General features: G+C 41.5%; 1 protein-coding gene across 2 annotated transcripts in view; it reads right to left on the bottom strand.

Moving 5' to 3' along the window:
- Window positions 1-15,773, bottom strand: part of KIF26A (kinesin family member 26A) — a 134,665-nt gene that overhangs the window by 26,117 nt on the left and 92,775 nt on the right. For both annotated transcript variants that reach the window (XM_048854573.2, XM_048854574.2), the window contains exon 5: window positions 9,077-9,260. In XM_048854573.2, the coding sequence (XP_048710530.2) occupies window positions 9,077-9,260 (184 nt within the window). The remainder of the gene's footprint in view (window positions 1-9,076; window positions 9,261-15,773) is intronic.

Genomic DNA, 15,773 nt, shown 5'->3' with positions numbered 1-15,773 from the left:
AGCCACAAGCTGATGAGATATGAAGCTGGTAGAAATCGAGGATGAAGATGCATCAGTGCAGGAATTTTCATCCCAATAGAAGTGATTTCCAAAGGTGAATTCAGGAAGAAAGGTGCCATTTGGGGAAGAGATGACAAAGCCAATAACACACTCTCCTAAGGAGCATTATAACAGATAGATCTAATAGAAGAGAATTACCGACTGCCAGTCATGAAAATGGATCTTTGGACAGAAAGCACAGAGGAGGAAGATATCCATGACTCCACTGAATTGTGCCATATGATCAAGCAAGATAGGAAGGCTGATTGAAATCAAAGAGGTAGGAAAGATGGCCTTGTGGCTAAGACACAGAACTAGGAATGCTGGACTCCATTTCCAAGTCTGCCACAGACTTCAAGTGTGTCCTTAGGCAATGACTACAAAATATACAAGTCAGGAGAGAATGACGCCATTATTTTTCTAGATGACCAATAAGAGGTACCAAATATTTTACGTGTTTAACCTTAGGGAGATGTACAAGGAAAGACAACGTTAATTCTCTGAATAACCAGTTTGCTCATTAGTAATGTGAATACTAAGGGAATTAAGACTCTGATTCAGCAAAATATTTAAACACATGCATAACTTTACACATGCGCATAATCCCTTTGAAGTCAATAGATCTACCATATTCACATGTTTAAAGTTATGCATGTGCTTCAGTGCTTTATTGGACTGGAGCCTACAGAGATGTTGAGGTTAAAATTAAACAGAACAAGAAGGAAAAACAAGAAAGTATATGCTAAAGAAGAATTATAATATTTTGGTGTATGAGTTTGCAGGTCCAGACCTTGCTATTAAAATGAGCTTTGAACATTTTATTAGTCTATATTTCAGGAATTATATTGGCATTATACTGGAATCTATTCTAGAAATGTTGGTGATGCGCAGCATGATCACAGTATCATAATCCTTAAAATGAACAAGCAATTTGGTCTTTAGCAATAAACATCATTATAGCATATTTGAACAGTCAATATAAATTCCCTGGGAACTTGCATTCATAACAGGCACTGCCCAGACAGGGAAGTTAATTTTGTTCAATGTTTTCAGAATGGTGAGTTATAGCAAATTAATAGAATAAAGTTATTTATATATACACCATTCTGAATTAAGATTTCTCACCAAGAAATTACACAGAATTCATTTTCATTACTGGCCATTTTCCAATGAAATTGCTTATTTCTCAACTACTGTGTAAATCAAATTACAAAAGTCTTAGTTCAGAGCCAATATTTTTCATGGATTTAATTGTAACTGACAGATATACAACCCTTACAAAATTGGTTTACTGTGGATAGTTCTTACAAGCCTTTCACATTCTGCCACTACCATTATATAGCAAATTTATATGCAAAACTGCTATGCTAGCATAAACTATTTAGCTCCCTTGGGAGAACCTAAAAAAGCACTTCTATATTGTACTCTTTAGAAAATGGCCTCTATTAAGCAAGAATTGATTCTATATTCCCAGATGATACCACACAAAACTACTCCTTTTTAAACATGGGAAAAAAGAAAGAAGTGTATTTTTATATAATTTTCTGCATTGTGTTTAATATGTTCCTTCAGCAGGGATCTGTATGTCATGGGTTCTACAAAATTGCATACATAGACTGAAGACCTTTTAGTAAGACATATGATGTATATTGGAAATAATACTTTAGTCATTAGGAACAAGCAGCAATAAAGATGGCAAAATTAAGTACCTATTTGTTATTCATCATCAAACTATTGTAAGAACAAGTGAGTGCTGTATACAGTACACTTAAGAAAAGTCTACATCATCAGTAAATCATGTTAGAGGTACCTTGACTATAGGCTGGGAAAAAAATATAAATGAAAGTAAATGTCTAAAGCAAATAAAAAATGAAGGAAAATATGAATATGCCTTTCCAAGACACCAGTTTGGGAACTCAAATTCTCCCTCTTAATGCTCCATATCAATTGTCTCATGTAGAAGGATTCTGTCATTCTAACATAAAAAAATTGACAAGATCTTTGGAAGAGACAAGCACTTAAAGTTGCTCTTGTAAGTGATGCAGTATTATAAAGAGTGTGTTGAACAGAACCCTGGAAAAAACATTTTGCATGAAAAAGGCTTCCTACCACACTAAAGAAAAATAGCAAATTAGAATGCTATGCAGCAGCCACTGTAAAAAGGATGTCTTTTTAATACCACAATATGATAAATTATCTTAAGTAGCACATTAATGTCAGAAATTGAGCATAATCTAACTTCTTTCCAGTGACAATATTAAATGGCTTTCAGACATCTTTCCCACTATTCTGACATTAAATTTAACAACACCCAGTGAGACCAGAAAAATGATTCCGTTAAAAGAATCATACTGCATAGGATCATTGCCTTTTAAGCAGGATTCAACTAAATGATCTGGACTCTGGTGTTTTCGGCAGATTCATGGGTAAGAGATATAATTTGCGACATAACATTTTTCAGTAGTGAGTGAAGTTCTGTTCAGAATACAGTATGCCATTTGTAATGGGATTTTTTGTGCCTGGGGGGGGGTAGGTATTGCTTATTATACTAAACACAGGTCCCAAGGAAACCTTTCCATTATAACTTAAGAAAGTTTAAACTTTTCCTCCACCTGACATTATTAAAAATTCAAGCCACTTGTTAGCACCTATGGCATTGTATAAAATTTTACACTATAGGTACAGAAACAAATTGGGCCATCTATCTCTAAACAAAGGCTTAGATGTAAAATCAGGGATTTGCATTCTGGGGCAGATTTACATGCTCCAGATGAAACTCCGATGAACAGGGAAAATAGGTGGGTTTTGGAATGGAACAAAAGATACTCCGAATGCCCCCCAGACTGGGCAGACAGACACAAGCACTCTCTGCTTGACATAAGCGCTTTAAAAATAGCAGGGTGGACGTTGCGGCATGGACAGCAGCACAGGCTCGCTGCCAGTGGCTTTTTTGGGCTTGTACTCAGGCAGCTGGCCCACGTCACTGCCCGTGCCACAACGTCCACATGGCTATTAATAGGGGGCTAGGTTGACCAGAGCTGGCACATGTCTGTGTGTCTGGGCTGGTTTCCCTTTAGAGAACACTGGAGACAATGAAGAAGACAAAATAGAAATTAAAATGCTTTTTAAAGTATTTGAAATTTGCTTTAATAAATATATTTACAAGAAGTACTATATTCAATCCACATATAGCCCACATGTTGCCATCAGCCCATAGCAGAACTCCCACTCATGTGACGAGGAGCAATACAGTTGGGCTGAAAGCAAATTTCAACCTTTAGGCCAAATTCTCAACAGCAGCCTCTCATTCTGCACCTAAACTGAGCTAACACAGCTTACTCAGCACTCTGGGCTTCTCCCCTAATTCTCCACACACACATGCTCACATAAGATCAGTGGTTTTTGCTGAGCTCCCAGGGTTTGGGGAACCTCTCCCCCTCTCCTGAAACTCCATCAAGCCAGCCAGCAAAAGGACCCAGCTGGGCCATGAATGATAGGACCAAGCAGTTAGATTCTACAATATAAGGACAGTCACTAGAGAAAAACCTAAGGCAGACATTCAAGCTTTCATTAAGCAAATCACTTAAGCATGTGCTTAATTTAAGTCGCTGCTTAAGTCCCACTGACTGAAGCCCCAATTCAGGAAGCACCCCTATTCAGGGTTACACATAAACACAAGCTTAACCGTGAAGCCAATGAATGGGACTTAAGCACCTACTTAAAGATAAGTACATGCTTAAGCACTTTGCTGAATTGAGGCCTCAGCCACCAGAGATTTTCCATACTAGGCATGACATAAAATATGGGTCAGTTTTGGAAATACACAATCAAACAAGGGTTTTAGAGTCCAGATGTTGAAATTAAATTATCTATTTTAAAAAATATTTAGCCATATTGGGATACAGTACATTTTGCTGTAACAGTGGTAAATATGTTGATAATACTATGAACCACAACTACCTTTCCAGGACTCCTGCAACCCTCTACAGTTCTGAAGTTTAAAAAGCTAACCTTTCTCCTAGCTCAGTCACAGAGCTAAATTTCATCTGACAAGATCATTTAGAGATACATACACTTGGGGGGCAGAAATTTTTGCAACTTGTAATATGTTTTTTTAGTTCTTTCTGTCCTTTATCAGAAGTATCTCACAAGGAAAAGAATACTAAGCAAAAAATACAATGAATGACTGTCATTTAATTATTATGTGCTTGATTCACTAAAGAACATATGTTTAGATTCCATGCTGTTCATAAGACCAAACCAGCTGATTCTTCTGAGTGTCTGCAGCAAAGAAGCAGATATGTTTTGTAATTATTAAAATGTTTCTTCATAAATTATAGTCAACACCATTTCTTACACTGCAGCTCTCGTGGTGACTGCTAACAGGGCATCACAGTAGCAACACCTTGAACTGTGGTCACTCCTGAACTCATTAGCTATAGCAAGGTCAGGCATGGTCCACAGTGGGATGACATACCTATAAAGAAAAACACAGGTGCTGCACAACTGATATGGGCAAATCAGAATTAAAAATATTCTGGAATGGTGCTAGAGGAACCTATGTTGATGTGTTTTGGATGAGACATAAAACCAAAGCCCTGGCTACTTGAGGTCACTGAAGGGCAGGGATGGTTTGACCTGGACAAATTAGGTCATTACAATGGGTCAAATTCGTCCCTGGTTTAGCCACAGTGACTTCATCATGGATGATCTGCCCCATTTTCCCTACCTTAAAACGTCCTCCTGTGGTTTCAACTGGAGAAGCTAAGAATCACTTTGCCTCCTAAAAATCACTGGGTAATATCAGAAGTGCCAAATGGCAGCCATGTTCTGCCCTACAAGTAGCTGTAATTTTTATGCTAGTTGAATTAGCGTTCTATATTCACAGCAACATTTGCCTCTCCCCTTTGACCCACATATGCAGATTCCTACTGCACATTCTGAACACAGAACTCCCACTGAGGTCAGTGCTGAATATGATTTGTCTATACCATTACACGACTTAATATCAAAGCATTGGAAAACGTGCTGTATGGCAGAATATTGCACTGGAACCTGCGGGCAGTCAGGGAATTAGATGAGCTCTTAGGTCTGTTTTCCATCTCTAATTTTTGTGAATCGATCTAAAATCAAAAGTTTTAGCCATGCTGTTTTAATTGAATCTTGTAAATAAAGGGTCCAATCTTGAAAGCCCCTTCCACATAGAACTCCTATTAGCTTTCCATCAAAGACCACAATACAGATATTACAATTTAATATTACGTTGCTAACATTCTGATCATAGTATTATAGGGCTTCTGATAGTGCTTTTTTTTGTTTGTAAGGGAAACACAGGTTTTGTACATTACTTTCCCCAGTGAAAATTCACATTGGTCTGTTATATGACACTCCCCAGGGCAGAGAGTTGGCCTTTTCTGTACATGTCTGGCTTGTGTTTAAATTATCCAGGCTCAGATGCAAACATTTGGTTTTCAACTTACAGATGCATCTTATCCACCGTGGGTGGGATCTTGCAATGTATGGAGCACCTCCTGGAAGGTACTCAGCACCCTCAACAACCACTGAAGTTAAAGGAGTTAAAGGCAACTCAGTCAAGACTAAGCATATGAAACAAAATAGCACCAAATTAGGAGTGAGGAAGGAAAGTGCTGCTGTAGCAGCTGCCTAACCCAAGGTAGCCACATACACAGAACCACAGCCAGCAATGAGGCCAGGCACACAGCTGACTCTGGAACCATCAAAGAAAGTAGGGAGCCTGCCACAAAGACAGATGTTGGATGTTCCAGTAAGAAAAATACATGCCAGAGTCCAGCTTCTGCAAAGCATATCCCCTGTGTGAGTGAGCCATCTGGTATTATTCTCCAGACCGCAAGAAAAAGCAGAAGTCAGTGTTGAGCAGGAAGAGTATTAAGTACAATGATGGCAAGAGGAGACAGGATTCTTCAGTTACCAATGAAGTTAGAGGCATCTGCCAACTTTCGTTGTTTGTTAACTGCATTGATATTTAAAGTAAAATGAGGGAGAAACAAATGGTTATTTATTCCCATTGCTGTCACCATCACCAGAAAACTCTATCAGCCTGAGGCTGTATCTGCCCACAAAGAGCTAGCAGGTGAAAGGGGAAAATATAAAGGAAGAGTATTACAGCGCAATGGGATAAATGCCACCAAAGACTACTTGCTCGTTATCATTTTGATACGGAAGGGTGGAGATATAAACGTCAAGTGTTATAGCACATACATGGGCTGATTCTTTTCCTCTGCCCAGTGACTATTATCATTAAGTTAAATGAGGAATCCTTTATGCAGAATCATGATTTTTACAAGCAGCTAAGGTATTTTTGTTTTGAAGATGTTTTTTAGAAAGTAGTTTTCCCAGTGAAGGACTGCTTTACAGCAACGCTTAAAGCAGTGGTCACCAACTGGTCGATCACAATCGACTGGTTGATCCTGGAGCCTCTGAGAGTCCATCGCAATCTCCGGAAGCTAAAAGTCCAGCGGCGCAGCGGGGCTAAGGCAGGCTCCCTGCCTGTCCTGGCCAGCACCCCTCTGAGGCCCCTGTGGTGGTGAGGGGAGGCTAGGGTCTTTGCGCGTTGCTCCTGCCTGCAAGCAGCACTGCTGCAGTTCCCATTGGCCAGGAATGGGGAACCACAGCCAATGGGAGCTGCGGGGGTGGTGCCTGCAGAGAGGGGCAGCACGCAGAGCCACGTGCTCCCCCAGGGGCCACAGGGCATGCTGGCTGCTTCCGGGAACAGCATGGGGCCATGGCAGGCAGGGAGCGCTGACGAGGAGCTGCCCGAGATAAGTGCCACCCAGCAGGAGTCTACACCCCTCCCTCACCCCAACGCCCTCCCGGAGTCAGCACCCCATATCCCCTCTTGCACCCCAAACCCCCTCCTGCACCCCAAACTTCCTGCCCCATCTCTGAGCCCCCTCCCAGGACCAGCACCCTGTACCCCAACACTCTGCCCCAGCCTGGAGCCCCCTCCTGCACCCAAACTCCCTCCCAGAGCCCAGACCCCCTCCTGCCCCCCGAAAACTCTGCCCCAGCCTGCACCCAAACTCCCTCCCAGAGCTTGCACCCCTCACCCCCTCCTGCACCCCAACCCCTGCCCCAGGCTGAGCCCAAAGCCCCCTCCCACACTCCGAACCCCTCGGCCCTACCCACCCCGTCCCGCAGCCCAACCCCCTGCAAGTGAGTGAGAGTGGGGGAGAGCAAGCAATGGAGGGGGGATGGTGTGAGTGGGGCAGGGCCTCATGAAAGGGGAGGCATAGATCCTGGGTTGCACTTAAATTAAAAAAGTGATCTTGCGCGTAAAAAGATTGGAGACCACTGGCTTAAAGGGATACAGCCATATTAAAAATCAAGGGCCAGAGAGACTGGTATAATTGCCTTCTGCATGACCAAGGTTGCTAAACCCAGGCCTTCAACGCCACACCACGGGACCCTTCCATTCAGCTAAAGGTGTAACTCCATGAGTAGGTGGCTAGAGCAGAATGTTATCTTTTACAGTCTACAGTACCAGTGACTACAAGGGAATATGACACACTTCGTCAGTGTGTTACATACTTCCCTTGTTAGAAGAAGCCCAAGATCCTAAATATTAGAGCTCAGTCTAGTTCTGTGCAGAATGGTCCAGCTTTCTAGCAGGATCTGCTGTTTTCTATCAGGGTTTTTCTCTTTGTTTAGTTGCCCCCTGCTCTGCTCCATTCTGCTTATGGACAGAAAAGTGATCTCTACAAGATTATCTTATTTGCAGGATTCCCCTGACATTTTACTGATCTGGAATCCTGTATGTGATCATGAGTTATATTTGGATTATCTATTTGAGGATACTGGACAAAACAGAACTCCCCTCAGCAAAATGAGTGGTCCTAGTTAATACTACCAGCTCCACCAAAAGGGATGGGAAGAAGGCAGGGCCATAGTCAGAGGTGGCCAGCTATGGAAGGGTGCACAGTTTGAAGCCCTTTAAGGTGCACAGAAACGGCTCCTGCAAGCATTTGTGAGCTCTAGGGACACCGTATTTTTATAAAACACAATATCTTGCAGAGCTCCCCCAAAGGCAACATAACTCTGCGCTATCCCTAACACAAGGATGTGGCTTAATGCCACAACTTAGCCCTAAGTCTGCAGGAGAAGAGGCAGACAGGGTAAATGGCATATGCTGCAAATGTAGAAACAGTCTCTTAAATTCTCCCTTCCCTCATCACTGACTCCCAGGTAAGAGGTACTAAACTACTTGCTAATTTATTGCATTCAAAAATTCATCTGCCTGCTTCTTATCAAATATATGAAAAAAAATCGGGGCAGAAATCACATTCTCATTTGTAAATGTCCTCTTAAAAAACGTGTCTCATAGAATGGTAAAGCTACAGACATTTCACTTCCATTTAGCAAAAATACACTGGCAAAAACCTTTATCTCCTTCAACTCACTGATTTAACAGAATACAATACAACAGAGTGTCATTTAAAAAGTACTTAGGCAGACAATTTATTTATGTTAATGTTGAGTTGTATGGTTACTTGAGGTGCATTTTTAACTCTCCTCTGCACGTTAGGTACTTTAGGTCCACCTTGAAATATTAATCTCTTGTAACCTATGTAAATAAGTATTCAGACACTGTAGCTTGTGCTTTTAACATGTCAGAAATATACATAAAACTCTAAATAATTGTCTTACGTTTTACCTGATTTTATTTAAGTAAAATTAGTGCAAAATTGACAATTTAGCACTTTTAAAAGATGCCAGATTTCCATGGCTGGAGGCGGAAGGCCTGTTTCTCCTCTCACTTATTCCTTTCGTTTCACTTTTATGAAGTTGACACTTGTCCACTGGAATCTGGACAGAGACCACCAACTCATTTTTATAGGCCACCCAAGAGTCTACTCACAGTCACATCTAAACAGATGTGCAAGACTCTGTATCCCAGCACCACTCCCCTGAGCCACCTAATCCCTGCCTCTATGCTTTAAAATGTATGGCTCCTTAAAATTAGGTAGGAAATTGTAAAGAGACTGAGATCTCGAATTACCTTTCCAATGCCAGGGTTGTCCTTGATTTTTGACACTGCTCTCAAAAGGCATGGCGGTGCTGGGGGAGAGCATAACTGCAGTATGCCACTAAAGTTGGTGGCATAGACAGAGAAGTCGTGAGAGCGTGGCAGGGGCGGATGGCACTTCTTTCTCTTCGAGGACAGGTTAAGCTTCTGTGCTGCTCTGTATAAAGTAATATCAAGAAAGGACAATGTTACTCTGAGCTCAATGCAATTTAGAGCAGTAAAACAGATGTTCATTGTCATCACTGCCTGTTTAACAAATCAAGTCATTTCATTCTAATCAGATTTCATAAGGACACACCATCAGGAGACTAATCGAAGGAAATATGGGCAGAAATATGGTTGGCAAGATATTCATTTAATTTCTCCCCCAACAGAGTTCCTATTATAGTCTTAACTTTTTTTCCCTAACAGCTTGGCAGATGAGTCCAAGACTGCTGAAATCTCACTGACATCATAAAAACCTAAAATCATCCCCTTGTCACTAGCAGGACCAGATGGGCTTTGCTGGTGATAACATTTATGAAAGTGATGTTTTGTGTGCTAACAAGTTACCCGATACAGAAAAAAGACATTCCAATAGACTGCAAATCAGATGAGTGCAAGTCTCTCTACCATTGGCTGCATTGAAAACTATTAGATAAAAGAGAATCCCTTCAAGACAGATTTTTCCCCCCTTAATTCCATTCTTCCTCATTAAAAGGAAAATCCGTTAAAGAGACATGCTTTAACGTGCCAAACAATGATCCTGCTTTTGAAATGCAGAATTTCAAAACACAAAAGATGAAGAAGGAAAACATTTAAAACGTACAATTAAAATTGTAACTCTGTTCTTTGTGAGTAAGAATGGGATTAGAATCAAGGTTTCTGCTAATCCTTAATGATGGCACCAAGCAGGATATCAAGGAACCAAAATAAAACTTAGGCTCTGGAGTAAAACCCATATGTTCTAAAAATCAACCTGTGAACTTAACACAAGAGATACATTCATGTGCATGTTCCACATGCCTAGGGAGTGAAATCCTGGTTCCACTGAAGTCACTGGGAGTTTTGCCACTGACTTCAGTGGCACTAGGATTTTACCCATTCTGCTCACCAGTTTTCCAGTGTATCCACGGGCTGCAGATCTGAACACTTTTATACGAGTAAATCTCCCAACTTCACTGGCCAGATTTCCTGAATAAGGAGTGTGGGATCTGACCCAGAGACCATCAGTGGAGAGCACACAGAGACACATTCTGCAACAGTGCCAAGAGATGCTCAATTTAATGTCTGTACCCCTATTAAGATTAAAATAAGTAAAGATGCAATAAGTTATAGTTCTGACACCTTTGGGCCCAACCTTATAAATATGCCAACATTCCAGTTCTGAAGATGGATCATTCACTGGATTGGGCCCATTATACAAAAGCCTGTCACTCTAAATTCATTATTTCATGAGTATGAGGCTAGTATTAATCATTTTATTGTTAATAGTTGTGACAAAGTTCCTCCTCTGCCTTGGTGGGTCCTGCGCTTATTGGCGGATTTGCTCGCCTCAGAGGTTCATGGCAGCCCTCAGTTTGGCCACTTTCGTGGTTCAAATCTGCAGTTCACTCAGTTAGCCTCATCACTAGCCAGCATGGGGAAAGGAAGAAGAATGATCCCCGCAGTCTCTGCTGATCCACCTAATGGATCAGGGAACAGGCCAGAGACCTTCCCCTCTGGTGGAACCCACAGTCCAGGTCAACTCCTCTGGTATCAAGTAGGGAGTTGGGGGGATGGAGGGATGGGGGGAACCCGGGCCTGCCCTCTACTCTGGGTTCCAGCCCAGGGCCCTGTAGATTGCAGCTGTCTATAGTGGCTCCTGTAACAGCTGCGTGACAGCTACAACTCCCTGGGCTACTTCCCCATGGCCTCCTCCCAAACACCTTCTTTATTCTCACCACAGGACCTTCCTCCTGATGTCTGATAATGCTTGTACTTCTGAGTCCTCCAGTAGTACACCTTCTCACTCACCGCTTCTTGCGCCTCTTGCTCCCAGCTCCTTGCACGCACACCACAAACTGAAGTGAGCTCCTTTTTAAACCCAGGTGCCCCGATTAGCCTGCCTGTCTTGATTCTAGCAGCTTCTTGATTGGCTGCAGGTGTTCTAATCAGCCTGTCTGCCTTAATTGTTTCCAGAAAGTTCCTGATTGTTCTGGAACCTTCCCTGTTACCTTACCCAGGGAAAAGGGACCTACTTAACGTGGAGCTAATATATCTGCCTTCTATCACTCTCCTGTAGCCATCTGGCCCAACCCTGTCACATAATTTACACTTGTATCATACCTTTCATCCAAGGATCTCAAAGTACTTTACAAACATTAGGTCTGGCAACACACCTATTAAGCAATAATTATTATACTTGTACAAATGGAGAAACTGAAGCAGAGAGAGGTTATGAGACAGATTGTGTCAAAGGGGGTGGCACATAACTGCCCTGTCCCAGGATTATCTCTGGAATATGGCACAAACTTGCACAAAGTTATATAGATAGTCAGTAGCAGAGCCAGGAATTGGCATGCAGATCTCCTAGCTCTAAACAATAGGTTGTGTTCTCTGTACAGAGATCAGCACAATGACCAGTTGCATTTCTTCATAACATAAAAGCAGCAAACTCCAGGGAATCATAAATGCCAATGAACAATCTCTATACCCACTGGACTTTCTAAGCAGTGATAATGAACCCTTAAGTTTTCAGTAGCAGTGCAGCCTGAGTTAGTTGCACAAATCCCACCATGGGAGTTATGACGCTAAAATCCCAGTCAACTCTGAAAATGCATATCTAAATTCTGAAGCAGGATTTGAGACAAACCAATTGCTCAGGAGCACAATAGTTGCAACTGTAAATTTAAAACTTAAATGTGTCATAAATATACGGTTTTACTGTATAGCAAAGAGACTCAATCTGTTGGGTACGTCCACTGTGGTACCACACTTGGCATTTCTTTCAATAGCCAAGCAGCAATCAGCTCTTGTAGTTATTTAATCATATTGCTGATTGATATGAAAGATAATGTTTATTTCCTTGTTTTCACACTATGATCCACTGCAGAAATTATAAAAACAGCTCTCGAGAATGTCTTCAAAGTACAATCAAGATATACATGAAGTCCTGATGAAATAATTATTGTTTCCATAAAGTCTGCTGCAGCAATCCCCTTGAGAATCATATGTGAAAGAGAACGGGATATAAAGAATGGATTTACACATCCCATGTTTATTCAGGCACCCAGATCAAGTGCCAATAGATAACTTAAGGTGCACAAAAAAGGCCAAGTTAGAAAAAAACAGGTCAGCTGTACTGAGGTGTGATATCTCCCAAAAGAGCCAGCTTATAGAAGGCTGTCCATTTAAAAAGGCAAGTGAAAAACAACACCACTGGGCCTAACCTTTTAAGTTATCATATGGAGAAAGAACAAATTTCAGACTGTTCCCTTGTATAGTACACACACTGTGCATCTCCACCCTTTGTGTAATCTAAACAGGCACAGTGCCATACGTTAGATCAAGCAATTAAGTGTTTTAGTACTGATATATTCTCTTCCTAAGAATTTGGCGTATAATACTTATTTGGCACAGGGACTGCATGTCCACATAGGGAGTCAGAAAACAAGAAAAGGAGAGGAAGTGGAATAGCTGTCCTAGAGAATAATCAGCATTATAACAAGGACCAGGGCACTTGCAGTAATAGATATTTTTATGAGGCTTATGTTTATAGAGCATCTTTTCTACCCAAAAAGCACCCTGAAGTGCTTGTGTACTATAAACAAAGTTTAGTGGGCTACACCTGCACACACATTTATGCCCAATGCTGAAATGCAGCCACTTATGGGATGGAACCATCACAGACATTCTGCAGCAGTCACATCAGTGTTTTCAGAAGATGAAAGTAATGGATCCAGCTGAAAAGGCATGAGGGATTTAGATAAGTGAAATGTAATTATCGGCGTTTGGAATTTGGATAAGAGAGTGAGCTTTTCCTTATCCTTAGCTCTTGCAATGAGTGCCATCAGTCCATTAAAGAGCACAAGTGGTCAGAATCTTAGTAATTTATATCTCAGTCCAAAGCCAGCAGTGCAGTACACTTAATACCATACTTGGACTTCAACAACAAACCTGAGGGGAGCAGTGCCACATACTGAGTCCCCAACATCACTTCTTGCAGCACCAGCATTCTGCTTAGTGGTCCCCCATCCAAATCCCAGCTAGTCCAAAACACAGCCCACAAATGGTATGGCTGTAGGCCTGGATAAATAGCAAAACCCCATCAGACTTCACCAACACTTCTTCTTGAGGAAAATTCATAACAGCGTATATATTCATAAGAAACTACTTTTGAAATGTTTAAAAATGCTGGATTTTCCATAACTTGTACCCAACTAACCAGTACAGAACATCTGGCTTAAAGTTTCAGCCAAACCCTAGCCCAGCATTCCTTTTTGCAGGTCTAATTTGTCCCACAAAATTGCTACTGCAAAAGGGAAAATGTAGCTTTTGAAAATTCTGTCCTTTTGTATCTTGGAAGGCAGCACAGTCGACTGGTTAAAGCAGAGGGGCAGGCATTAGGAGAGTTGAATTCTGTTCTCAGTTCTACCACCACATTGTTGGGTGACCTTTGGTGACACCCTGAGCTTCTCTGAACCTCAATTTACCAACCTACAAAATGGGGCTAACAATACTTACCCTTCTTTATAAAGTACTTTGAGATCTATGGAGAAAATCGTTATGTAAAAGTTAAGTATTATGATCATCTATCTATGATGGTTTTCCAAGCATTGAGCAGCTTTACTACAAACACATACTCTCACGCTTCCCTCTCCCACCCCAGCCTTTTCCTTTTCCTTTTCCCCATCTAACTTATGTTGTTTATCTAATTCTCTAACAAAAATCCTTGCAATGGAACTAAGCCTTGGACTCCGCACACTCATGCCTCTCTCCCTTTCCAATTAAAGCTACTGAGACACTGGTGTATATTATTTTTCCTTCTAGCTGTGAGATCTACTGGCTGCATTTTGCTTAACTCTTTTCATCTTTAATAGAAGTTGTCTTTTAAGACACTCTGGAGAGTTCTTTCCTCATAGCTATGTGTCATGGAAGAAAATAAAACTAATATATGGCACATGAAGGAGCACTCAAATATCAGTGACAAGGGACAGTCTCTAACCTACTCCTTCCTCCACACAATTTACAGAATATAAGGTTTTCCGCTGTGCATGGATGAGGCAACAAGGCAAAGGATGAGAAGATCAATTAGGTAATGTTTAGCACAAAGGGAGCAAGGCTGTAGAATAAACGCAGCTACAAACCCTACCCACTAAAGAAATACACATTTTTAAAAGTTAATGTGACATTTCAGACATTTAATTGTACAGTAAAGGCTCTATACCAGGGATCAGCAACCTTTGGCATGTGGCCCGTCAGGGAAATCCGCTAGCAGGCCAGGACAGTTTGTTTAGCTGCAGCTTCTGCAGATCACAGATCCTACTGGCCGCGGTTCACCGTTCTAGGCCAATGGGGGCTGCGGGAAGCAGCAGACAGCACATCCCTCGGCCCGCGCCACTTCCCACAGCCCCAATTGGCCTGGAATGGCGAACCGCAGCCAATGGGAGCTGCGATCGACTGAACCCGCAGACGCTGCAGGAAAACAAATCATCCCAGCCGGCCCACAGATTTCCCTGACGGACCGCGTGCCAAAGGTTGCCGAACCCTGCTCTATACTGATTCTTAAAGCTTAAGTTCACTAGACAAGCTATGGACATTATAGCTGTGAGAGTAAGTGCCGTAATTGCACTCCCTTGTAATGTATATCTATACCATAAAAAAAAAAAGCTAGAATAGAGGCTTTATTAAAACTATGTGCATATGTAATGCCTTTCATCAGAAGATTCCAAAGCATTTTACAAACATTTCCTCACAGCAGTATTCTTAAACTTACCATTTTATACATTATGTAGATGGGTTAATTGAGGTATAGACAGTTTAAGTGACATGCCCATGGAAACAGAGCAAACCGCTGGCAGTCAGGAATAGAACCCATGAGTCCTGATTCTAGCTCTTAAGCCACACTGCCAAAAATACACTACAGAAGATACATTTCAGTACCAGTAATTACTTATATTTTTAACAGAGCTTTAGCACTCTGTTTTCAAATCTATGTTATTTATCCATATCTCTCAGAGATAATTTTTATTATTTGCATAGCAGTGGTTCCTGGAGGCTTCAATGGGGATCAAGGGTAGGGAGGAGCTGGAGCCATAAAATTTCAGTCCATATACTAAACATCCTTCATTTTGAAGTGTTCACATGCAGTGTTTCAGTTTGGCACATTACAGATATTTATAGAGAAATTTTTAATCTGGATTCTGAAACCCCCTCAATCCCCCCCATAAAAAAACGGTTTTGGAGTTTTGGATCTGGGTTACTCTTTACCATTTCTACTCTCTATTCAAAAACCATACTCATTTGTTCTTCCCCAATTCCCATCTAACAATGCCAGAACAAATTTAGCAATTACTACTGTGTTGTTTAACAGCTATTCTTTTACCTGCTTTCCACTGCAAAGCAACTTGAAAGGAAGCACCAGGAAAAGTAACAGAGCCCGTCTTTGTATCTGCAGTTCCAGTTATTGTTTCCTTAATTACTCGTCAAT

Source organism: Caretta caretta, chromosome 6 (genome assembly GCF_965140235.1).
Source record: "Caretta caretta isolate rCarCar2 chromosome 6, rCarCar1.hap1, whole genome shotgun sequence".
Classification (NCBI taxonomy): Eukaryota; Metazoa; Chordata; order Testudines; family Cheloniidae; genus Caretta; species Caretta caretta.
This window is presented reverse-complemented; position numbering and strand designations above follow the sequence as displayed.